General features: G+C 36.1%; 1 protein-coding gene across 2 annotated transcripts in view; it reads right to left on the bottom strand.

Annotated features, from left to right (window-relative positions):
- PUDP (pseudouridine 5'-phosphatase) overlaps positions 1-27,950 on the bottom strand; it is a 68,537-nt gene that overhangs the window by 22,151 nt on the left and 18,436 nt on the right. The window contains exons 1-3 of one of the 2 annotated variants that reach the window (XM_050333872.1): positions 22,845-22,955; positions 19,740-19,958; positions 9,805-10,034 (exon numbers count right to left, since the gene is read on the bottom strand). In XM_050333872.1, the coding sequence (XP_050189829.1) occupies positions 9,805-10,034; positions 19,740-19,958; positions 22,845-22,878 (483 nt within the window). In that variant the 5' untranslated portion in view covers positions 22,879-22,955. Of the gene's footprint in view, positions 1-9,804; positions 10,035-19,739; positions 19,959-22,844; positions 22,956-27,950 lie in introns of those variants that run through there. The other variant, XM_050333871.1, reaches the window with a different exon arrangement.

Raw genomic sequence — 27,950 nt, forward strand, 5'->3', positions numbered from 1 at the left:
TCAAGACAAATGCAAGAAAAAAAAAATTATTCCTGCCTCTCCACCCCCCCAAGTAGGGTACCCCAAAGACTAAGTACCAGTTATAATCCTTCTTTCTTCTTCCAATCAGATACATTAAGTGAAAGCAAACCTTGACCAGGTTACTTTTTGCACAGAATTTCAATGACTTTTTTCATCTCCGTAAGACAAATACATCCATAAATAAACATGCACTGCAGTAACAAGGGCAACGTCTGGAACACTTAAAAGCTAAATTACTTTCAAGCCATCCAACATCTAATTTTTCTTCCACAAATATATAATAAAGACTACCAGCACGGGGGGAGAGAGGGGGGGATAGTATGTTGAGAAGGTGGGTGTGTGCATGTGTGGACACACAAGCACACATGGCTCAGGAGGAGAGGGAGGAAGAAAATCAACCTAATGAACTGAGAGCATGATAATTTAAAAAACCCCCGACGACAAACAAACAATCTCCTTCCTTTAATTATCTTGTAAATATAAAATAGTGGCCTATTATGGATTTATGGAAAAGATCCCTGTATATAGTAGTGTAGAGGACCAGGTATAAGCATGTTTTGTCTCCAGCATTCTGAGTATCGCTGCAGGAAAGGTGATGGAAGGAGAAGATCCCAGCACTATTCTGAGCCAACTTCCTGTTCCTCCTTGAGACTACTGCTTAGTTGCCACCCTCAGCTTACTTCCTGGAGCAGGGCTGGCTGAGCGCATCTGAACACAACACACAAGTAGTCTAATTTACAAAAGAGGTATGAACCACCTTAACTATAAAAGGGAGGAGATTGGGCCCCCTCTAGCTTTTTTTCTTTTATCTGGCTCTCTTCTTTCTCTTTTTTCTCCTTTTTTCCTCTTTTGTCTCCTTTGTCCTGCAACCCCAGCTTCGCACCATCCACGAGGCAGCATCAGTGCAGGATCTGAGGTGATATTCTTTGTTTTTTTCCCTTGTTTGCTTGAGCAAAGCGTGGCTGTCATATTCTACCCCATACTCTGCACTGAAGTTTGCTGTGGGAGGGGGGAGCTTGTGGAGGTCTTTGTGGCTTGTGAGCCAGCACCTTTGGCTTTTGCTTGTGCCTTGTGAGCCAGCAACTTTTCAGGAGTATTTTGTGTCAGCTGTGAAGTGTACTGTAGAAAAGTAAGGGCTGACACTTTTTGTGGAAATGTATTGTAAGAATTTAAGGGAGTGTTATACAATACATGGAGCCCCTGGTGGTCCAGTGGTAAAGGCGCCGCGCTATCACCGCGGAGACCCGGGTTCGATTCCCGGTCAGGGCCACTCCCGGGCAGGTGGGGCTCGTTAGCCCTTAAAGGCAACCCACCTACGTCCTAAGGACCTCGCTGCCACCGTCCAAGCTCGCTTGGCCCCGGCAGATGAACCTTAGGATTAAAGGGTGGGCTCAGTTCCGCGCACACTGTGTCTCACCTAAAAAATCCAATGCGCAGGCTGGAAGGTGGAAAGACCTTCCCCGGATCTTCGCTCGCGAAGACTGGCCATTATTATTATATACAATACATTTTGAGTCTCAATATGGTGCTGCAGTTAAGAAGACTGTATCATACAAACATGAGTTCCCTCTCACATGGCCTGGTAACCAATGTCACACCATCTACCAGTGGGTCATGATAGGTACATCTTCAGAAGTCCTGGATTATGAGATTTGGTGAAATATCTCATGATCTTTTCTCTACAGCCATGTCTGTTACACTTACGAAGCTGGAAGGTAAGCTTCATAATCACAGACCTCATCATCCAGCCTGGGAGACACAAGTAAGGACTACACGCTTAGAGTGTGCAGAAGCTGAGGAAGGTGCAGGATTCAGCCAACAGACTATTCAGAAGTATATCACATTAAAAGTACATTCCACTAGAGTGCTGAGCTCTTTGCATCCCAAGGTGTAAAGCTTCTAGCAGTATTTCAAGATGGAGTTTTAACACACAAACCCACATTGTTCTATACCCACTTTCTTTAAATTGCTTAATACACAATTTAAAAGTATGATTTATTAATAATTTATTCCTTTAATTTTTCCAGTGTCTGTCTGAAATCAATAGCTTCTCCAGCAGGAATGGAAACCCACAGGAAAAAGTTAACGCTGTTTATTATTTTGCAGTGCCCCATAGTAGCAGGAATTCAAGAACTAGGCCAGCAACATATACTAAATACTCAAAACACATCTAGAAATAAGTCTTCAGTCACACTGCAGAGGAAGAAAAGTAAAAGCTTTATGAATTCAAGACGAAGTTCTAGTCAAGAACCTTCCTGAGTAAACAGTTGATGCATTGTGCAGTGCCAAGGACAATCCCCAAGGAAACCCAAAGACTGGAAAACTGAAATTCTCAGGTTGAAAAGTGCTCAAAAAGATGTTTTCCCCAATTTTTTGAGAAAGAATTCCACAAAGTAGACAAGATAAGGACAAAGCTCTCTTCTAATCTTCTTTAAAAAGAAAACAGAACTCCCATTTTGCTGTTATGTTTTCTGTGAAGAATTTTTCTTGGCATTTTTAAAATGCACTGGAACTACTTTTCCAATTATGCTTTACAAAAGACTAACTGCAAGATATGTTTAGATCCTGGTAAAAAGACACGAGCTGTTGAGACTGGGCAATTTTGGATGAATACATGAAAGCAAAGAACTCATTTCTCAGAAAAGCTAAAAAATCAGAAAAAGGGAGGTTCCTACTGAACTTAGCATCTCATCTTAGTTTGAAGGCAGAAAAGTGGAAACATTCTGTTCTCAAGCCAGTAGATATACCCTTTCAGATTTCAGTTGCTATCCACTTTCAACACTTCAGTGCATGTTTTACATGACAGAACTAAACTAATTTGGGTACACAGAAATGATGGGACATAGTTCATTCACTTCCCAGTCACTCCATGTACAGTAACAGTAAAATCTACATAATCAAAGTCTACATAATCTAAATTCATTAAGGGAGTGAACTCTGCTTTTGCTGTAAACTTAAGCATGTTGTGTGTACTCAAAAGCAGTGGTTTCAATCTCTCGTAGCATCGAATCAGTTGCTCAGAAGTCCCACCACCTCCCAAAGAGCACCATCCCCACCACAACACACTTCGGCCAAGGGAGAGACTTCTTTGCTCTCTCCAGCCACTGCACAGCACAGTGAGGAAATTATCCAATGAGGAAACACACACACCAGAAACACTCTAACATCCCAGACCTTTATTCAGTGTACTAAGTATATGGCTACACTTGGAGCTGGCACCAACAAATCAAAAAACACAAGAAGTTCTTTATTGGCTCTAATCCATCAAATGCCTAATTTGAACAAACTGATGAACTGTAATTATATCAATACAGACAAAACAGTAAGTGACTTTCAAAAAGAAATACCAAATTCTGCTTTCTACCTCATAATACACCATCATTTAGAAAGAGTTGTGGAGCAACACTCTCTTCACACAGCAGCAGCCACTGGCATGTGCTGTACCTGCCTTTGTTCAGTGTCTGAGAACAACAGTGACCGACCACAAACTCTTTGGTATCTGTCCTCCTGAATGCAGCCTAACACTTTAAGTCAGGTATGCTCTGACCATTATGATGGCAGGCTATACCTGGAAAAAACAAATATCTAGCAATATGCTAAAATAACTAGTAAGAACTGCGAGTTCAAAGACATAAGACAGTAGAACTTGGGTAAATCAGAATGGTTTATACCATGAACAGCTGTTTAGAAGATGAGATGAGGAAAAGTTGGTAACATAGGCCTATGCAAAAGACAGACTCTGGCTTGGATAGAACCAAATCTGAAGAAACAGTCATTGATGTAGATTCAAATAAGCCAAAAAATGTCCAAGTGCTTTCGCATTTCATGCTTTTGTTATTTCTACAATAACAAATCTGTGAATTGTAAACATTCATGAAAGATTGTAAGTCAATTAATTTATAAAATGGAAAAGGACATATTTATGATGACTAAAACACATGATTTCAACAGCAGGCATTCCAATTTACAGCTCAGTGTACCACCTAGAATGGCTGTTCATGACTGTAATTTCTGTACTCCTAATAAATTAAACCTCCAGGTATATATAAGGAATAAGAGAAATATCACTAATAAAATAGCTGCTTATCTGAAAACCATAGTAAGTAAAATGTATACGCTACATGTATACACCAAAAATGGTGAAGTTGAATGTGGCGGGGGAGGAAAAAACAAAAGAAAGAAGGGGACAATAAAAAAAAGGTTTTAGCATCCTTTTTACAAAAAACTCACAGAAATGATGGTCACAGAAAGTACTAAAATCAACCTTCTTCATCCTCGGTTTTATTTGTAGAATATAGAATAAAATTACAAAATATTTGAATGTCATACGATTCTGAATCTATTGCTCTTTCACTACATCTTCTGTAGCAAAAAAGTCACAGAAATTTCTCTTTGAACTTCTCTGTTCTATGACATAAAAAAATCCACTGAGACTCATAAATCCTAATGCCATTTAATCAGTCTGAAAAAATTTTAATGAGTTCTCACTAGATTTGGTACCGAGATTATTTGTAACTATGGGATCAATTAATTAATTAGAAATGGAAGAAACTGCAAAGATATAGAGTTTTAAATTAAGGAGATGATTTACATCACTTGGAATTTTTAGAATAGAACAGACTGATTCTTCATAAGAGAGTTATGACCATTTGTATTACTACAATCTATTCTTCTTTTTAAATAGTGGATATAAGTGGATTTATTTGCTTTTAAACTACTAGTAAGGTCCCTCATTTTACAGAAAAGCTATAGGCGAAACAACCAAAATACTGGAAAGAAAGGCCCTAGCCTGCAACATCCTTAAATAGGAAGATAATTAATCTATGTGGTTTTGATGACAGAAGTGTATTGGAAGTATGTATAAATGTTGGCATAGGAATGTCTGAAGCCCTCTGAGTTAGAGCCATATTTAAATTAAACGTATTAGCATATCATTTTTGTTATTATGAAATAAAACTTCAAGATAGCATTGAAAATTTTTATTTTTATATATATATATAAATAAAAAATACACAAAAATGGCCAGGTTGGTATGAACTCTTTTAAAGAAAAAATATTCTAGTATTTATACATTCCAAAATCATGATTTTTAATAATGTGAGCCCTATAAATTAAAAGTGGAACAGAAATATATTGTTTAGCAAAAGTACTTTTGTTTCCTTATTTTTTTTCCCCTGATCAAATCTGTAAAGTCAATCACTGAATCATGGGATAAGTGAGATTTAAAGGGACCTCCAGAGCTCATCTAGTCTGTGGACTGTGTCCAGATAAATTTTGAGTATCTCCAAGGATGGAGACTCCACAACCCCTCTAGGCAATCTCTGCAAGTGCTTGGCCACCCTCACAGTAAAAAAAGTGTTTTGATATGCTCAGTCTCTTGTGTATGTCTGTGCCCATTGACTCTGGTTCTGTCACTGGGCACCACTGAACAGAGCCTGACCTTCTTCTTTACCATCTCCCTTGAGGTATTCTTACATATCAATAAGATCTCTCTGAGCATTCTCTTCTTTTCATTCCAACCATGTCATAAAGATGTTAAACAGGGTTGTACCCAGTACTGACCACTACTCACTAGCACTCAGCTAGACTTGTGCCACTGATCACAACCTTCTGGGTCTGACCATTCAGCCAGTTTTCAAAACACATCACTGTCTGCTCATCCACAGCTTCTCTACAAAGATCATATGAGTGAAAGTGTCACAGGCACTACTGTAGTACAGGGAGACAACAGCCACTGCTCTCACCTTGTCCACCAGGCCAGTCACTTCAAAGAAGTTAATTAAGTTTGTAAAGCACAACTTTCCCTTGGTGTAGCCATGCTGACTGCTCCCGATGGTCTGCTTGTCCTTCCTGTGCCTGGAAATGGTTTTCAGGATTAGTTGTTCCACCACCATTCTCCAGGGATCGAGGTGAGGCTGAGCAGCCTGTAGTTCCCTGGCTTGAAGACAGGAGCGACATTTGCTTTCTCCAGTCTCTGAGCACTTCTCCTAGTGGCCATGATTAATCAACAAGTATGTAAAGTGGTCTTACAATGACATCTGCCAGCTCCCTCAGCACTAGAAGGTGTATCCCATCAGGGTCCCCGGAATTACTCATGTCCAGTCTGCTTAAGTATTCCCCTCACCAAAATTCAAATAAAAACAATACTATGAAAAGTATTATTTAATTGTCTAAATAAAATGTATGAAAAAGAACACAGTGTTTTGAACATTCTGGCCTGAAATTTCTATAATATTCAAGAACACATTGTTTCTACATATGTACAGCTCCAGATGGTTTTCATACAAGTTGCATCTGTGCATTTGAGAGCAGAAATTTGAGTATATATTTTTAAATTTAAATTTTAGAAAAATGTAAGTTTTCTAGTATTTAATCTCCAGATCATATTTTGATTACCTGACTGATTTAATTAATTACTTATATGACAGTGCATTGTTGCTAGTTTTGGCAGTTCATATGATGCTTCACGTATCATAAGATAGCAAGACCTAGGCTGAATTGGCAGGGTGTACCTTGTTCGAAATTCCTGTGCTGTGATTTCATCATGCATATTAAGTTCCTAGTTAACCAAAGACTGCAAACCAAAAGGTCAGCATTTAAGAAATTCCCAGATGGACAATTATGTCATCCTTCAATGACAGTAAAGCAATATCATATCCATTTATATATCACTTTAAATACTTTTCTTCCCCTCGAGAGTTCTGCGCTTGTGCTAAATTCCCACACTTCGACATTTGTGATTTTTGTAGATCCAACAAAAGTTCAGTTGAATTTAATCTGCACTAAGGGAATGCTGATGCTGTAAACTTCATATAGAGGAAAAAAACATTTATGTTCTTCTTCAAAAAAAAGGTTAACAAAATTAAAAATACAAACCTAAACAAAAATACAATCTCTAACTTTGTCCAACATACCTTTAAAATAGTTTAAAAATATTAGGTGTAATATAGATGCTACTATTTTCTTTAATCTTTTTTTTTTCATTTCTAACATAACTAAGGGAAAAAAAAATATCTACAACGGTGTCACTGGTTTTTCTTTGCTTGTTTTTGGGCTGTTTTTTAATGTTTTTGTATTTTTTAATTATTACCACCTTGTGACTTTTCTGAAATAGAGTCAAATAAACTAAGGGTTTTGGGAAAGCTTATGCTCCTCACATAAAATTATAGTTAATTTGCCATTAACGCAGATGACATTCAGTTTTTTTAGTTCTTGAGATACAGTAACAGTTACAACCCAGCTTTATATAAATTATGAATACTTTCTGCTCTTTTTTTTTTCAGAATTACAGAACAGTTATACTTCCATCCAATTAAAAAGTACTCATTATGCAACTCATCCTGTTTCTGAAAAAAAACATACCATACAACATTACAGGAACACACCCTGATTTTTTGTTCCCTACAGTTAAGCAGGGAAGAATATTTTTATACGAAAAAATATTAAGCTGTGGTTTAAGCTTGTGTTCAATTCCTCTCTTCCTCTCTCCAAAACCTTGGGCTGCTTCCCAATATTTGCTCTGAACTGAATATTAACAAGTTCAAAATTCATAAATCCCTAACTCTAAGGTGAGATTTACAGCCTTGCTGCTCAGATTTCAACATCTGGAACAAGCCTTACAAGGCCTACTCACACAAGTATCTACCATGCCCCTACAATGCCACGAGCATGAACATGTTTAGGTACATTTCTTGCATCTTTTCTGAACATGCAAGCTCACAAATGAAGTTGATGCACATATACAGAATGTCTTGAGAACTTGCAACAGAAAAAAAAAAACAAAGCAAAACCCAAACGCAGTTTGATTAACACTGTTCAACAGTAAACCACACTGCATCAAACATTTCACTTTGTATTCTCAGGCAGTGAAAATACCATTTAGACTCTGGGTGACAATTTGAAGTACAAAAGGCTAAGGAATCAGTTAATCATTCCATACGTATTTGTGTAGCCACTTTTTCCTCAATAATCCTGCTGAGAGAACAGTAATCACAGTCTAATCTACCTAAACTTGCTCCTTAAAATTATTAGGTAGTACATTTTTCTGCAATAATGAAACTCTGAAACTTCATAACTTATGTTCCAGTCAGGACAGAGAAGAAGAGAGAAAAATATTCCAAGGATAAAGGGAATTTAATTTAAAATAAAAGTGGAGACATTATTTTAACAACTCTCAGTTTATCTTTCAAATATTTTTCCTGCAGATTTCTATTTCAGAATAAAGTTTAGAAAGTTATATATAAGAGAGAAAACTAAACACACCTAACTCTTGGAGAAAGATTGCTCAAACTGATAGTTTTAAATGAGAAAAAAGAATATGATCTCAGAGATTTACAATATAAGAGAAAAGATATGCCCTCTTCACAAAGAACCATCTTTAATTTTTTGACACTTAAGAGGTAAGTCAGCTATGAATGTATGAAAAATAAACTTGTCGTGGTTTAGTTAACTCTTGTAAGCCAGGCAAAGAATTTTCTCCCTTCCCCCCGGTTAACAGGTAAGCATTTAACAACACAAAAGACATATCCCCTTGGTTAATGGTCGAGAGATTAGTCTCCTAGGAAATGGGCAGATGAAGGAGTTAAAAGTTTATTTTTTTCTCTTGTCTCCAGGGCAACGGGGGGAGGAGGAATTTTGGTGGGCTGGGGGTGTGGCTGGGGCTGGTGTGTGTGCCGGTGGGTGGGCTGGGGTGGGGGACGGCAGGAGAAGCCTGCTGCTGTCTCTTTTTGCCCTGAGCCACTGCCAGCTGCAGTTTTTGCCTGAAGTGAATTCTAACCAGCTGAAGATCGTGAGTTTTATTCCACTGGGAGAACTTTCTGTTTTATTGCTGGTTTTTTTTTTTTTCCTTCCCCCCTCCCCCCCCTCCCCCACTCCCTCTCTCCTTTCCCAGTGTGGGAAGGGAAGGGGAATCGGGTTTTTTGGGTTTTTTTCTGACATACTCTGGAGGGTGTTGTTTTTCCCCCTCCCTCATCCCACGTGATGGTAACCAGGGATCTCACAGCACCGCCTGGTGACGGGCACTGGACATTACAAGTTCTGCATCTCCCGTGACCCAACAGCGCCACCTGGTGAATGGTACAGGACATTACAAATTTTGCATCTCCAGTGACCCGACAGCGCCCCCTGCTGACTGTGGTTGGAATTGCACTAAAGGGCACAAAAATTGAACTGTTTACTTTTCCTTTTGACAGTTTATCGGTTTGTTCTTGAAGAGGATTATTTGTGGGTATAGGAGTATTGCTTGGTTGTTTTACTTGGGGTTTTTTCGTGTTTCTGTTAATACACACAGGTCCTTTTAATAAAGGGCTGTTATTTTCCCTTTTCCATAATTTGTTTTCCTTCAATTGGAGCCTCTTAATTTTGGATTTATAATTGCTTAGAAAGAGAAATGTGGGTCTTTTCTCCTAACTCATCCTCAGCAAAAGACACTTGTCTCATTTAAACTGGGACAAAACTGAACTACGTTTAAACAACTGTTTCCAAATTTTGAATAGTGAAGTTAAGATTGCAGATTTATTTATACAGCAGAGAATCATTACACTTTTCTATTACTGCATGTTACTGGGTAGTAAAATAGAGCAATCAGCATTACAAACACACACACTACAAAGTGCGGGGAAATCTCTTCCTTCAACAGCCCAAACATATTTGAAAACAGAATTTGCTGATTTTTATAATGTTTGTATTAAATTTAATCTAAGTATTTATCACATTAAAAAAAAAAATCGAAATATAGCCCAAAGAGAATATTCCTAAATTGAATTTGTCCCTTCCCCTTCTTACCTTCTCTGGAGGTGCAGAAGGGTGAAATCTCTTTGCACAAACTAGAAACAGATCAGGGTGTGGCTTGCCACACTTCACCTCAGGGTCATCTCCCAACACAATATGATGAAAAAGACCAAAAAAGTCTTTGTGTCTGGTTGTTTTCAGCTGAAATGAGGCTTCACCCGAGCTGGTGGCAACAGCCATGGGTATGTTGTGTTTGTGTAAATGACGGATCAGCTTATCAACCCCTGCAAGACAAATACATAAGTTTCAGGTTTTATATATATGCATATATGTCAGTATATGTATTAATGTTTATACCTAATTACAAAGTATTTAGAAATATTTCAACAATGTTGTCTTACTGAATAAAATAACCTATTTCAATCAGTTAGTGTGAAAGAAAATTTCTGCCACATCTTAAATGTTCCTTCTCCAGACAAAAATCATGGAACATTCCTCAAGGTGTATATATATACTTGTTATGTTATCAAAATGATGCTTTTCTCAAAATATGTCAAAAAATGAGTTTAACATCATTACATGATGATACCCACTAGAAACTGATTAAGTAATGTCCCTTCCTCATGTAAGTTTATTATTTCAAACTCTGAGAGTTTGGGAGAACATTTTTTTTCATATACAGCTATGCTGCTGAAAAAAAGAATCAAAAAAAAAATATACTCTTCTCACTGGATAGCATAGTTTTAATTTTTGAAGCAGGTATCCAACTGGCTCAAACCAGACCCTAAGGGAGCTCAGTTTCTCTCTTCTGCGATTATTAAAGCAAGTAACACTAGGCAGAGGAGAGCAGCTGTCAGTCACAGTTGTTAATACCAGAGCTATATCTATTGATGCTGTGAACCCAGAGTAAAGAACACCTCAAGCCTAACGGGTAGAAACTTCAATCTGATCCAGTCTTTTAGAGAAGGTTAATGCAGTGACGTGCTGAAAGTACAGCAGTCTGTGTAAGAGGGAAACACACGTCATCATTTGGTGCAAGTTTTGAGTTTTCTTTGAAGAGTTATTTTTTTTTTCTGCAGCATTCTAAATGATGAATACCTCTCCCAGAAAAAAACATTAGCATTATGTAATGAAGAACAAGATTGGATGTCTGGTTTTTATCAACTCACAAAAGAAAATTCCTCCGTATGTGTAAAATCATTTTCAGCTCTGTTTCTTGGCATTAACCCACTGTGTTGGACACAGGATATTATTTCAGGCAGTTTAGGTTCAAGTAGACTCCAGTTGACTTTTGGCTCTTTGAAACAAGTTGAGCAATTCTCTTTTTTCATCTTCCAACTTCATGGGTTCTTATCATATTTTTTTTGTCTGGTTATAATAAAATAATCTTACTGCCTTCCTTCTGATTCACTGCCATAGTTATGTATGGTCCCTGCTCCCTCCAACCATTCCTACTTCTCACGTCCATTTAGTTCTTTTATTTGCCACACCAGCATCTCTGATTTGCATTTCCCATGTGATTTAGCCTTTCAATTCTATAAACAATCACCTTATCTGCCATACATTTTTCCCAAGTATAGTCATATGGCCAACTTGGAGAAGTTGTAAGTACTACTGATAAAGAAGTGGGTAGATTAGTAAAGAGGTGCATTAACTAATCCACCCATCTGGAACTAGGACTTGTAGGTATGGCTCTCTGCAGATATCTTATCTATTGTCCAGAATCTAATCAAACAATTAAAAACTGACATTTTTTTCAGCTCCATGTTCATATTTAATGACTTTAAATACACGCAGTTCTGTAATGTTAGATTTTCAGTTGGACAGAAATAACAAGTGTTATTCCTCCTCTAATCGCAATTCATCATCCATTTGAAAGCCTTTCTATGCCTCCTTAAATGGTTACACTAAGCAAGTGCATTTTTCCGAAATGATGCTATTATGTCCTCTCACTGAAATCTGATGTTAAATACAAGTTAATTTTTTATTCCAGATAGTTTAAGCCTTCATTCTGAAACACGTAGTAAGTCTATATTAAATTAATGAAGTACTAAGATGCCTTATTGTAAAGCAGTAACCCAAGCATCTTTCTTTAGAATAAATGCATTCATTCTAAGGAACTTATTCTAAATAAGCTGCAATGTTTAGCAAGGCTAGCATGTCACATGTATAGTAATATAAAGAAGCCCAAAGATTAAGCAGAAGAATTTTCCTATCTTCTATGCCATTGCTATGATACAGTTTTCTCTAAAGTTGTGCTCTTTTCAAATAGCTAATTTTCTTCAGTCCCACTGCATCACAGCTTCAGTTCATCTCTCACATGGTATGTTTATTCTATATTTCTATTGGAGGTAGCCAGCAAAAAAGAAAAAAAAAAAAAAAACCAAAAAACCCAAACAAAACAAAACAAAAAAACCAAACAAAAACAAAACAAAACAAACAAACAAACAAAAAAACCACAAAAAAACCAAACCAAAACAAAAAAAACCCCACATTGTTGCAGAACAGTTATTTCTTTAGGGTTCTCTCTTATATTCCCCCAGCACATCATGATTTTAGTGTGTAAATGTGTATGGGTGTGTGTTTGATTTCTCTTTTTGGTTTCCCTCACAACAAGAGAGCTAAAATGCAGTTGTCCTTAATACCTCCAAAAAGCAAATATTTACATTATTCAGAAAATGCACTTTAATAAGAATATTTCATTTTTTAAATGATTATTCATATTACGTGTAAATAGAGCAAAATAGATTAGAAAAAAATCAAGAGGCAAATCAACTGCACAGAAAAAAATTAAACTGCATTTGGAAGTGTAGTCAGTATAACTTGACAAACTCAAAACAAATGAAAAATATATTCATTGCAGGTTTGCTTTCCTCTTCGTTAAAAGCTACAGATCAAGAAAATTCATTTTTTGTTTGCATCAACTACCACCAGCTCTAGACACTTAGCCACCACATCAAATTGACACAATTATTGTACCAATTCAGCACTTAATTCTTTATTAGGAAGATAATATCTTCATCTGTATCTTTATAGTGCTTTTTTAAAAGAAAACATCAACAGAAGGGGAATTGAGGAACTGCTTTAAAGATCTGTAAGAAACTTCCCCTGGTATATCCTGTGTTATTATACCCTCTGTAGCTACAAAGATTTTTCAATCAAATGACAATCAAACCAACCAAATAAGAACTCAAAGACCATGAGAAGTATGCTAAAAATTCCCCTGATCTTGATAACTTCTAACTTACTTGTTGCTACATCAGGGCCTATCCACCACAGAGGGACCCCTCTGTTAAGACTTCCTGGGATCACCTTTCACCCTTCTGAAGGAGAGCTTAGGCACATACAGCAAGAACAAAAAATAAAGAAAGATCAAAAGAAATAAGGATCTCTATTCTTCCAGCATAAGGATACACTCCTAATGTGGCACACAGGCAATAACTATCTTACGCAGTATATAAATTCTTCAAGTAATTATAAAAAAATCAGGAGTACCCCACATTGCTATGTTTTATTTTCAAATTTAGTCTTCTTTTCAGATAACCAAAATGGTAAATACTCTTTCTTTATGCTATGTCTTTAAATATGAAGTTTTAGGACAGACACAGCAGCTCAATATATGCTAAATAGTTCAACACTGGTAACTATTGGAAAGAAAATTAGGTGAAAAGAATTGTAAGCTCAATTTTGTTACAGTAGCTGCAAAGAAGAAGGATCAACTTTAAATGTCAGCATCTTTAACACCCAATTAATCACAAATGTCAATGAAGTTATCAGCTTTGGGAAAAGAAAAAGAAAACAAATTAAACCAACAGAAAAGAGTTATTTCTTCTGAGACCACAGATGCATTTAAAAGGAAGAGATCAGCTTTTTGTTCCGAAAATTCCAGAAAATCATATATAAAAATATATATTTATTTTTTTAAAAAGGAAGTATTATTCCTCCATTAGACTCCAAATGTGGTGTTTGCACTTTTTAGATTCAGCTGAAATCATGGTGACTAATACATTGGATCAACTGATAAACTAAAAATAAGACTTATGCTGAACAACAAAACCCTTGGGCTAACTCACTTTTTTCCTTCTCATTGGTTAATACAAACATGTACAGCAAGAGTTCAGGAAACCAAATAATGCTACACTAAAATGATCTAATGAGAGTCCCCATCTAATTACTTACATGCTATTACAAGACTGTTTTCTACCTGCTTTTTTAAAAGTTATCACATTTTTAAATCAAATGGCATTATTCACTATGAAGTGAAAATTAAAAAAACTCCTCAAAGCTTGCTCAAATTGATGAAAAACAAAGGGAATTTTAATTTTCCTTTTAGCCTTATACAAACATGGTCCCTGCATAACGCAGAATACTTCAGAACAGTCAACAACATACATTTTTGCCATATTTTACCTCATATCTTTTCAAATTTTTGTACCATCCCTTTTCTTATATTTGTCTATCACTGAAGAGAACACTGTTCTTAACTTATATCACTTCTCTATCTCCACATTCAGATCTATTTCTTTTGAAATATTTCCAGATAAACAAGGAGATACTATAAAGCTCTTCTATTCTTTTCTAATATGTCTCTAACCAAACCTTTTTTCTATGAATATGTTCCAGTAGTGTATAAGAATTTTTTTCAAAACACACAAGAAAGTGATCTCCATCATAAACTGGGTACACATATCTTGATGATTTATGTCCATGTGCACAAATGAAAATCTTAAAAATAAAAAGAGCTTCTGTATTAAAAGACTTCTTTTTTTCATAATCATTTACAGTTCCTACATTGAATGTGATAAGATGCCAAACCTAAAGTTTTTCAAGATTTCATCACATTCTTTAATCAAAGTTAACATTATCACTCAAAGTTTTGCAGACTGATTAGACTCCTAACCAATTCCATGATAGTCTTTTAAGTTCATAAAGGCAAAAAGCTATGGTAAAAAACTCAGCAGCATTTGAACACTGAAAGCACTCAACAAAATACAAAAAAATTTCACTTACAAAAAGAAGTTGCTGTTTGTTAATTTAAGTCATAAAATGATTAAAAATATTTCTTATGGAGTCTGATGTACTACAACAATTGCAAGTCCATCAACACAGTGCTATTCATTATCTACACTTTCTCACAATCCTCAAGTGAGGATTGCTGCTGTGAAGGGGACATTGTGACAGAGGTGGGGCTATCCACTACTTGGTTTAATTGCCATGAATGCTTTAACTTGGTCAGCCCTGAATTGGTTAGGCAGTTGGACTAGGTGGTAGTTGTAGGTCCCTTCCAACTGAAATAGTCCTGTTCAGTTCTGTTTTATTCTATTCTATTCCTAAATCTCACGAGACAACGGAAACAACTCTCAGATCAACCTACTTCTTTTTTTTTGTTATGATACATTGTTTAAAAATGCTATCTGCAATAGTATGTTATCCTTTCCCTGAGCTACAAACTGGAGGTGAAAACTACTAACCTATTCCCCACTTAAGAAGGTAATTGACTATTAATAAAGAATTTTGACTTCTCATCTTATTGCCCTATAAAAAATACCAGAGATCCTCCTGGAGGCAGAAACTCCCTATTTACTGAATCATTATTATCATTTTGGTTTGGACATACTGACACCATGCATGGTCATAGAAGAAATATAAGTACCAAATTTCACATAATTCAGAACATATATCAGCTGTGTTGCTGATTTCCTGATAAAAGCATGTTTGGGTTGCAATCCTTTGGGACTTGTTCTAAAGGCCATATCTTTGAAATCAGCCAAGCAGAAAGCATCGTTCTGAGTTTGCAGCTAATTGATTGATCTCTAGGGGTTACAGGCTCACTGAACCCAGCATGGACTCACTAGAGTTTCCTAGTACTAAAACAATAGCAGCAAGGAAAATAAAAGATGGCATGGTAGGAAGTCTGTTTACCTGTTAAGGGCACAACATGAATCAAGGAAGCTATAGTTAAGTTCACTAGACTGCTGGTTGAATGGAACTGCTGAAGGAAAAAATAAACTGGAGTTGCCACTGAAATTCGAACTGTTTTCCTTTCTTCTCTTTTTATGCTTTCTGACTGGCTTCATTTGGTACTAAAATTGAGGTATGAAATTACCTCCTCATGTCTGCAAGAAACAGTCAACTGTACTTGAACTGGAAAATAGCTTGCACATCACATTCTGCACTGGCTGAACAGGAGCTGCAACAACTAAATCCCAGTTACTGTAAAAACAAGGAATGGAAAAGGTCTGAAAGGTATACACAGTCACACAATCCTTAAGGATCTGTGCTTTGTGATAATGATGATGAGCCAAAAACCAGAGACTACTGTGAAAGAATAGCAGTAGTTTCATAATCCTGACATGATGACAGTAATTGCTGGCAGTTGTATAACTTGGAGTTCAGTTTTTCTGGCTCTGTAAATATTCTAGGTTTATGTTATGCAAAAGCACAACTAAACATGTATAGGGAGATATACAATACGCATGGTTTTATTCTGTTCCACTTGTCATTCTTTATTCTTTTGACTATGCACTTCCCTGCAACACACATGCTAAAAATGCATTTGCAGAAACAGAAAGCCTACCACAGTACTTTTGTAGATAATGTCTTTACTCCTACAGAGATATTTAGAAAACCAGCACAGTGACAGGCCTGCCATTTTGTCAGTGTTGTCTTGGATTAATTTCTTTCTCCACTGAATCAAAACTACCACTCCTTAAGACTCTTTCAAAACTAAAAATAAATCTGTGAAAAACTCTCAGTTACCAGAAAATTCTATATTAGAAGTGGATATAGACTCTTCTTAGGTGAAATTTGTATCTGGACCACAGCTTGGTGTGTTGAGGCTTGTCTGTCAGTTCAGCCATATTGAAATAGCCGAAATTCTGTCTTCAACCACTCATGCCTCAGAAGTATTGCACATTAAGTGGTATGGCTGTAATATAGCCTGTGTCATGGTTTAAGCCCAGTCGGTAACTAAGTACCACACAGCCGCTCACTCAGTGCGTGTGTCCTCCCTGGTGAATGAGGAGAAGAATCAGGAAAAAAAGTAAATTGTAGGTAAGATAAGAACAGATTAATAACCAAAACAAAGTAAAATCTAATGATGATAATACTAATACTACTAATTGTAAAATGAAAGGGAAAGGGTGAGAGAGAGATAAAACCTAAGAAAGAAAAGTGATGCACAATGCAATTGCTCATAATCTGTTGATTCCCAGTCCATCCCAAAGCCACAACTGGTCCCTCTCCCAGGTAACAATCCCAGTTTATACCCCGGGCATGATGTTTTATGGTATCGAATATCTCTTTGGCCAGTTCAGATAAGCCATGCTCCCTCCTGGTTTCTTGTTCATCTGCTCACTGGCAGAGCATGGGAAACTGAAAAATCATTGACTTGGGGCAAGTACTACTTAAACATCAGTGTGTTATCAACTTTATTCTTGTACTAAATCCAAAACACAGCAATGTACTTGCTACTAAGAAAAAAATGAACTCTATCCCAGCTGAAGCCAGGACAGGTTTCTAATCTGTCAGACAAAGAACTGTTTTGTCAATTGAATATTCATACAACTTTCACACTATCCTTAACCATCACTGACATACCTGTCAATTACTTGATTTGGGAATTAATAGAGCCATATGTTTGGCAAAACTATGTGCATAGCTCGTTCCACATCCAGAAACAAGTGCTGTTTTACTTGAGTTACTTTTCCAAACATCATTGGTCATTGCTTAGCGTTGCTCTCCACCAAACCAAATTTCAATGTTATTTTTTGGACAAACTTTAGAAATTGATTAAAAAATAGAACCTCACCTGAATATTAACTGTCAAAAGATGGCCAGAAACACAGCACTTCAGTCATCCTATGCCATTAATATGACAATTAACTTTCAGTTTCCTGTATTTAGTTGTAACCATCTGAAAGACCAGTTTAGTTAGAGGACTGTGTAAACTCAAAATGCCATCAGTCTTATATCTTACACAACACATGCAAGAAGCCCATTCTTAATTACAGAATATTAGGAGACTGTAGAACAAATACACAAGGATCACATGAATAAACACCCTCAGAAGATACAAAAGGGCAGAAGAAAATATCAGATTTAAAAATCTGGTTGATTGGAGAACAGTCCTTAAAAAAACTAGATAGTAAGTACCTGGAGCCATTTCCTTTAGCTTATTATCTGACATCAACCTGGTCTCTCAAAATTTATGCCAATTTAGCTTGTATCTCATATGCCGCCTTCAAGTAAAGAACAGATCATATCACTTTAGTGACCAAGGATGCCTCTGCTCTCCACAACGTCCAGTGAGCATAAAATATGTTAGTTCACATCAATTCTGCTTTAGAAAATACCCTGAAGAAAGTCATCACGTGTATTTAGTTGAACTGAAAAGATAATCAGATGACTAATTCTGAGGACGATAAAAATATTTACTTGCTTTTCACAGTATGAATTCTGCTGTTTTCATCGATAATAGCCCAGTTCAAGCCCTGAATTCACTTTTTAAAGTCAGGAACAGCATAAAACCTCATGTTTCCTTCAGCTAATCTTTTCCATCACCTCTCTAACTCTGTTTAAGCCAGCTCAGCCACATTATCACAATCTTCAGCTGGCACACAATATCCACTTAACAGCGTCTACTACCCGTGTTGTTTCACTACAGCAACTCTTCTCTGTGGCTTCTAACATTTTACCCAGTCTGTCCATCTGGCATTTTCTAAGCCTAGACTAAGATTTTTTTGTTTGGCTTGCAAAAGATATAGTTGAAAATTTAGTCCCAGAAGTTTGACACGAAAAATGAAAAACACATCAATCCATATTTCTCGTTGTTTTGGAGAGTTTAACTAGGCTTACAGTTTTAAGTGGAACTATAATTGAGAGAGATGCAATTTGAAAAATCTTGCACATAAAAGACATTAAAGAGATAACTAAGTTGGTTGCACAAAATACTCAAGTTTTTTAAGCTGTTAAAAAAAATGACACCTTTTATTTTTGCTGCTTGATATTTATTCTTAACATATCACATATTTTTAACTTTCATCCTCCTAATGCATTATGAAACTAGGTATAAAAAAGCAACTAAAAATTAAAACATTAATGCACTGTAGAAATTGCCAGAACAAATGAGCACACGTTCAAAGAGAAAAAATGAAAACAGTCAAACTTGTACAGTGACATGCAGTTATTTCACTTCTAACACTTTTTTTATATTCCTCTCAATCTCCTCCTTTTTTTTCCTTCATAAATTATTGATATTTGCTCCAGAAAGTTTGACACTGTACATAAAGTTACCTGCAATCCTAGGTTTAGGTATTGCTAATCTTGTATGCTTGAGGATTTCTCTCTAAGCATTTCAGATCTAAATATAATTGAATATAAAAGTATCCATTCACAATACAGATAAGATTAATCCTCTTGCTTATCTTGAGGTACCTGGTTGAAGCTACTCATTTGGGCATTCTGCACTATCACTGGTAAAAGGCTCCTGTCTTAGGATAACCTGAGGAACCCTCCTTCTCTCTCCGGTTACACACTCAGACACTGTTACTTGAGTTCCAATGTTCAGGTTAAGCAAGATTATTCCCAACTGAAAGAACCCATGGGTTCGCATACTTTTAAATGTGTAGGCAAATGTATTTGTGCTTAACAAAATCAGGCTATGCTCACAGTCAGGGAATGCTGTCAACAACAATTATAAAGAATGTCTGGTTTACAAAACAGAATTCATGCACATGTACCTAGTTCTTTTTTTTTCTCTAGAAAAAAGCTTTTCTCCAAGTAAACAGGGAAAAAAAGTTTTCTCTACTCCTTGACTTTCTTTAGACTGGTAAATAACAGGTGGATTTGAGTAAGACTTGCTAAAACAAGAGCAATGAAACAGAATCTGTAAGAGAAATTATTTTGTGGAAGACAGATTACAAACTTCTGCCTTGATTAGCATTTGAATAATTCCCTAAAGAGTTTGTAAATATTGAAAAGAAACATACCTGGCATCAATGCAGTGTTACGGAATAGCTTCTCCTGCTTGATTTTACTTTCATTTAGTAGTTCTTCTTTGGTTATTGGAAGATCTAGAACATCCCGAATAATTTCTGCCGCTTCTAGGGCTTTTTTACCCATAACCAAGGATTTCACATCCCAGGTGTAGGATTTTCCAAAACGCCCACAGATCTCTTCAAACACTACTGAATAGAGACACTCGGTATCTGTCAAACAAACAAATGGAAAAAAAGAAAATTAAACCCACATACAGCCAGCCAGGTCGCTGTCTTGCAAATGGACCACATAAATGGTCAGGGAGTGAACGGCCAGGAGACAGAGGGCTCTTACTGAAGTGGGTAAAACTGCATCCCTTTATTTGAAGAGGGGAACCCAGGTTTCCAGGATCACCTCAGAGGTACCCAGTTTTTTCAAGCTGTCACTTCTGTGTTAAGAAAAGGTAACTAAGGGTCTCAACAAAGAACTATCTGACCTTCTTTTTCATCACCTTTCTTTAGTATCCAAGTTAGCAAGAAGTGTCTTAATTAAAATACTCTATTTATGCTTTTCATGAGAAAGAAAAGAAGGGAAGGAAGGAAATCTAGTACTTGGGGGATGTCATTACACATTCCATGCAAATCGAAAAAAGAAAAAAATAATTAATTATTTAAGAGTGTCTTTGAACAGAAGCTTCCGAGTGCCTTCAAAGATGTAACAGTCATTACTATAGTGCTCCTGGAAGCACTGCATTTACATGGGATTACTCCAGCAAAACACGCCCACTTGTATTTCCAGGAGATTTCAAACAAGAGTAAATGTCAGGTTGAATTTTGGTGGTTTATATGTCAAAGATGTTTTAGCTTTCAAGCTATTTTTTTTTAATAGAAACAAATAATCCATCCTTTCCTCCCCCCACAACAAATCTTTGAAAAAGAAGGTCATTAACATTTAATTTAACACTAATATGGAGAAGAAACATACTTTCAGCTCTTGGTTTCATTTCAGCAAAGATACTGAACGCTGGTTTTTCTACCAGTCTGTTTAATCTTTTCAAGTAGTCTCCTTTGAAAAGCCAGCTACTGCTGTTAACCATGTTTTAATTTCCTTGTAATGCATGTCTTTGCCTTCTGTATCTCTAAAGGTATGTTTATTACTATCACTTTAGCAATGAAAGGGAAAAGCATGGAAAGAAAGAAGTTGCTCTTATGAGATTTATTTAGAGAAATTCAGGACTTACTTATCAACATGTCCTTTGCCACGTAAAAACATTTTTATAGATAATAAAATAGTGAAGTAATTCATGTGAAAAAGTAAATTAAGAATACAACATTTAAAATTCACAGTTCCCCCTTTCTTTTTTTTCTTTTACTCTGTTTTTTCTTCTATATCTCAGACTCACCAGGTGAAGGATGTAAAATTCTTACACTAAGTTTAAAATTGAAACTTAAATTTAATCATTATCCTGTTAAATAATACATAGTAAGCTAGCAGAATTAAAACAAAACAAGGAAACAAGAACTTCTGAAATATGAAAATTTTCCTGAGTCTCTATGATAATTACATGCTAATCTATCTGAAAGTGAAAGATTCAACTCCATAGGTGAAGATACTAATTTCAAGTCTCCTGCATTTTAAGTATCACATAGCTGACCTGTGAATTAAATTTTTTTCTTAAAGAAACTCTTAATTATGTCCAAATTGCAAACCTAAAAATTGTCTTTTATGCAATGTTGCAGTTTGCCAACTAAAGAGTACTCATGAACAAGTTCGAGTCAAACCTATTAAAACAGTTAATTGTTAACTTATTCATATTGTGTTAGAACTTAGCTTTCTCAGTGCTGAGAGGAAAAAAAAACCAAAACCAAAAAAGCCACAAAACAAACAGAAATACCTCCAAACTGGTGCACAAACAACTGAACGCTGTCTACATTTAAATTAAATATATGTAAGTCCCACATATTACTCAAGCGTTTAAAGCAACATAAATGCTTAAACAAGCAGGATGTCAGAAAGCCTTCATTCCTTCCCTCCCCTCATTTATCCATTAGAAGGCTTGGCTTATAAAACCAGCTTTTCTCTCAAAGAGATCATTTTCACTCTGTCTGATGTCATAGCATCTGGACGCTGGATATCAACCTGGTTCCAACAGAAATTATCATAATTTCAAGTTTCCTGGCCTCTATTAAGATTCTAAATATTTGTCTTTCTGGAGAAACAATTTGATTTTAATTTTCATGAGTGAATAACAAAAACATGGATGTGAACATTTTACTTGCTCAGATAAATATGTTCCAATACGGCATATGAACAAAAACTGAAACCTGGAGGGAAAAATTTACCCACACAAGCACACATATGCACCCACTGCAAAATCTGTAATTGGAATTTGAGGAGACCATAGCTGAAAATGCTACAGTTCCTACATACATGTTTAATAGACAAGGACCTGTGTTCCTTTTGATTGTAGAGAAAGGAAAATCTGTAGGTTCCCCTTATAATCAGGCAGTAGTAAATAAATAGCAAATATATACAACTTTAAGATTTCTTATTCCCATGAAATGGAGCAATCTCAAAAAAAGTGATTAACAAATACAAGGCAGGCTAGCTTTTTCACCACCGTTCAAGATATAAACCATAGATTGATTAAAGTTTAAGTACATCAACAAAACAATTTCAAACTGCTATAAATCTGCAATACAATAAGAAATTGTATCTAATGCCCATACATGAATATAATCCATCAGTGAAATGAAACAAGGAAGAGGAATTCAATTCATGTTCTTAATTACAGTCATCTACTATTATCTACTCTAGTATGTTCAAAACATCCACACACATCTGATGGTAAAAAAACGGAATCTGGGCAAGACTCGCACCTTACTGCATGAGCAGCCAGATGTCCTACAGCATCCCAAGTGGTAATAAACACATACATTTCACCAAGTGAATCCAGTCCCAACTGCTAGCCCCTACCAGGAATACAAGCTGAGAACACAACAGGACACAATGGCAGTGGCCTGCTCTAATAGAGGGAAGGAAAAGTCAGAATTCTTAGCTCCCTCAATTTCCAGAAAATGTATAACCTCAAAATAATACATATACAATAAAATAACCTTTCAAAATACTCTTCTCATTTCTAGCTCTCATCTCTTGATATATCTTTTACAGGGACATTATCAGCAGGATGTTCTGTCCATCTGCTTGCTACATTTCACTGGGAATGAGTAATATTCATTCCCCAGTCACATATCATCTTCTAGTCATTTTTATAGCGACCCTTCTTCTATGTAACAGCACAGGCAGTTCCACTGGTGTTGTTTACAGTGTGCAAAAGCTAGTCACAATAAATACAAATAAAGTGACAAGAATGACAGAGGTACTGGATTACTCAATTTGTGATCTGGTACAAAAATATGCTGATGTGTGTTCAGAAAGACCTACAGGTCACCTGGCAACCGACCACAGTGCATAAGTGGAGTGCATAATGTGATCAAATCACTGCAGAGTCAGAATTAGAAGTGCAGATCTACCTATGTTGAGGGTACAGAAAGCATCAAAGCAGTACCTAAACCTCAGCTTCATCAATCACTTACACATGAAGACAGCTTATTACAGAAGATTATGACTTCATGAATGAATACAGAACTTGATTTTTTTCAGAATTTTTTACACCTTCTGAATTTATTAAAATTAGGTTATTGTGACTCTAAAATAATCTGTAGTTTATCAAGGAGAGAAGATTAGTTGGCATGAAAGCTTCTTTTAGCTGTAGCTCATCTTAATCATTAGTTCTGAGTTCTTTGTTTGAATAACCCATCTCAACTTTGCATTAAGCTTTCCAGATGAAATACTCCTATGATTTATCCTTCTGCTAGGATTCAAACAGTCTCAAACAGAATTTTAATTGTGTGTGTTCAATATACTTTAGTAAGTCAAAATCAGATCCTGGACACTGAAACTCAGAAAGAGTTATTTTTTGGTTGGTTGGTGGGTTTTTTTGTTTGTTTTGGGTTTTTTTTGTTTGGTTGGTTTTTTATGTTTTTGGTTGGTTGGTTGGTTTTTTTGGGGGAAGGTTTTTTTTTGGGGGGGGGGGGAATATAAAAATGATTAAAGAGAAGAATTTTAATTTAAGTAACAGATTTCTTGTATCCATACCTGTGAGGCAGATTTCTACTTAAACGTAGAAGAGTACCTTTTTCAGTATCCAATTTAGCCAAATTCAAACACAGTCATTTTTACCAACAGAGTGGCCCAACTCTGAGAAAATCTCATTGGATTTCATCACCATCAATACTGAATGAATACACAGAGACTGATTTTGCTTTCCTATCAGTCTTTCACAATATTCCTTTAATCTCTTTGGGGTATGCAACTGTGTAAAAAACCCATACATATTACTGAAATGTTCAATTGGGGTAAAAAAGACAAATATAATTATAAGCCAGAATATACTTACAGAAGTGTGAATTTTTCCTTTGTTTTTTGCAACTCGATGGCATTTAGCACAGCACAAACTGCTAGCTTGCAAACAAATCTATACAATGGTTGGAATGGTGGGAGAAATCAAGACTCCAGGGAGTATCAGATGTTTCCTCTAATCATGGAGTTACAGTAATAGTAACAACATTCACATTTTCTCTCATTTCTGGATTTAAATATAACACAGGCCCTTGTGTTTGTTATCTCACTGAATCAACTGAAGAGTGTTAAAAGAACACAGCATTTAAATAGAGTAATGGCAAAGTAAAAGTAGTGACAGATTTCCCATCAGAAAGACTAACTTTTGTCAAGTCCTGAGTATCCCATGCAGAACTTAATCAATGGTCCTCATGCCCACCTATTTCAACATCAGCAAAATCATGAACTCACGGTTCCTTTCCCTCTCTCTCTCTCTCTCCAGCATACAAAGATACGGCTGATCAGCTCACTGACCAGTCGTGTCAAGTCTGTGAGACTCAGGAGGATAAAAAACACTTCAGCACTGTGTGAAAGCAAGGAAATGGATGTCTTTCAATAAGTCTCTGCGCTCTAAAGGGATCACTCATCAATCTTTCCATTCTACAACCTCTCCCCACCGGCAGTACATGCCCTTAGCTCGTTCAGTCACACAAGTGAACCAATTCTTCAAATATCCATATAACTGAGGATATGAGTATCAAACAGTAGGACATCCAATACAATTTCTAATGGTATGTGGACTATCACAGAGTTTAGGAAGCACCACTAGCAAGATAAAAGCCACATAGCTATCCACAAATTTGCAAGATTCTATTGGTGGTTTTGGTAAGCAGGAAAAAAGAAAAGAATGGGAAACCAAAGGCTACTCAACAGCAAACTTAGAATGGAATAAGGAATATCCTCTCAACACAAAAAAGAAATCAAGATATTACTATCCACAACTTACAATTATAGCTCCAACTCAAAAACAATCAAAAAAAAAAAAAAAAAAAAAAAAAGCCCCAAACCACCAAATCATAAACCACAAAAGTAAAACAGGTCACTGAGGGAGCAAGACTTTATGTCACTAAATAAAATATCATGCATAACTCATCCCCCATTCTTTTGCTACCCTTATAATTTCTTTCAGAGAGAATTTAAGACTTTCCTCTTGAGGTATCAGCAGTCAAACAGGACAGACAAAAACAGTATAAGCTATGCAAAACACTAGTAACTATACAACTGTCACTAGAACAGGTCTGAAATTGCAGAAAATTAATTTAATCCACGTGTAACCACTCAAGAATTAGAGCTGAAGGCTCCTGAGTTAGTAAAGATCATAAAATAAAGGGAAAGTTTTTTTAATTTTTATTTTTTATTTTATCTTGCAATTTGTGGCAAAAGGTCAGTCTTGCACTTCCCTCCCAAAATCCCTTCATGCATATTTTCACTACTATGAAAGTTAGTTTAAAAATGCACAACTATGGTTACCTACGATGGCTAATAGGAGAAAAAATTTGAGGTCAGTTTCACAGCTGACCTCAAAATCACTTAGAGCAGCTCAGCAAAAGTGGGGATGAGGAAGGCAGGCAACAGGAATTATCTTTTGCACAACAGCCTAAAGCCTTACAGCACTAGTCCAGAAAATGAAACTCAGCCTTTCAAACACCCTAAGGGTCTGAGCCTACTTTTCTAACATCACATTAAATTTTTTATGCTATTATGTGATATATACACATATCCACACACTTTTATACATATAATCCATATATATATGCTTGTATATATACATATATAAAGCATATAAGCATATATTTTTACATATTTACTCATATATAGTCTATGTAAAGCACTTTGTTTTACAGACAAAAGCTGTCTTTTAAAGAATAAAACTCAGGATGAGTGCACTATCCAGTGAATACAAATCAACCTGGAGCCTGTTGACTCAACGGCTCATTAAAGAGATGTGGTTCAAACAGTTTAGCACAGAAAACCTCCTGAGGAGAAGAGGAGAAAAAGGAACTTTCTATTCTTTGAAGACAAGGAAAAGGAATGTTCTATTCTTTATTGTAGTATTCCCCCCCATTCCTTCCATGAACTTGTTTAGGAAGAAAAATGAAATCTAAATTTAGCATCTTAGAGACACCCATTTCAGTCACTGTCACAGGAGGAAATATAAGCACTGCTTTCACACACTGCTCAACCAAAATATTTGAGCCATGCCTAAATGTCAAGGCATGTGGTGCTGATGTACCCAACCAGGTGGGCTAAACCTAAAGTCTGGACCATCAAACTAAAGGAAATGCTGCTGCAGTATTCATGTCTTTTACCTTTCAGCTGATCTACTCTCATAACCAGTACCACTTAAGTTCATCTTATCATTAACCGGAAGTTAAAGGAAGGTGAATTCTCCATTAATATAAACACTAAATACAGAATAATGGCTACTTCAAAATCATGAGGTAGTTATGAAGAGCAAGGTATTCAGTAAACCATTTTATGTGACTGATAAACCATAACTTCCAAAGATAAAAAATAAATTACTATAATTGCTGAAAATTAATATTACAGCTTCCAATTTGAGTAGTGATCTGCACATCATTATATTTTTGATTAGCACTTAGAAAAATTCACTGAAAATGATCCATTATTCATTTTAGTAAGGAGTAGGTAGAAGTCTATTCTTTGCAAACCTACTTCTTTTTTTCATTGTACTTGAATATTAATATGAGTACACTCCAAGACAGATGAATATGTTACACGGTGATTACTTCACTAAGTCCAGAGAAACACACTGCCACTGGTTAAGTCTGTGTTGTCAGTCTGTTTGCCCTTCTCTGATATCAGACAACCTACTATGAATTCAAGTTGTTGCTAACAGGTCTAAAAAGACAGTAAGTTTGGCGCCCAAACAATAGCAGCTGCATGGAACTATTCCCAAATGATTATCACATATTTTCCCCTCTGGGTTTATATTACTTAGGAGAACTCTTCAATGGCAGCTACAGAGGAAGCCTATTTCTCATTTTATATGCAGAAAAACATGTTACTTCTATGGGGAGGGAAAGAATCTTCTGAACAAATTCAAAAGGTTTTTAGTTTACATTAATATAGCAGACCTATCTTAATGCTATCTTGTATTCACACATACACTTTATCCTTCCTTTTAATGCCACAGGGAAGTGAAAGAAACAGTTCACAAACAAACCATGCAAACGCTCTTCTGATGTGGTACTGTAAGCAAATACTCTGGCACAATATAAAATAGCACATGAAAAAGTTAAGAGAAATCCTTATTTCGATTCCAGAGCATGAGGGAATCCAGCTCTGAAATAGCAGGCAATATATATGACTTACTGCAAAACATTCTATAACTGTACTTATTAAGTATCACCTATGTGACAGCATCTCATTAGCTTAAAAACAGAAAAGCTATTGAATCACAGAAACTGCCTGATATGCTCATGCAGAGCCTTAACCATTAAAAGTAGAACTACACAAACAGCAGTTGATACGCTGCCTAAAAAATCTTGCTTGTAGGGTTGAAACCTACAGTTAACAGTGAAGTAGCTTCTTAAAATGCGTATAAGGAGACTTGAGTCAGGTAACAGTTGCACTGTCATTTGCATATTAGCGACTATACCAAGGCCACAGTGTTACACAAAGAATGTTCTCAACCAGAGGAGCAACTGCCAGCTCTGAGCACACTATCAGCTTATAGCATGTTCACAGGAAGTTAGCCTTTCACCAAAGGGGTACCTCCTCTTCTTGAGATGTTGCTG

This window comes from Myiozetetes cayanensis, unplaced genomic scaffold, assembly GCF_022539395.1.
Source record: "Myiozetetes cayanensis isolate MyiCay16 unplaced genomic scaffold, myiCay2020 scf5-8, whole genome shotgun sequence".
Classification (NCBI taxonomy): Eukaryota; Metazoa; Chordata; class Aves; order Passeriformes; family Tyrannidae; genus Myiozetetes; species Myiozetetes cayanensis.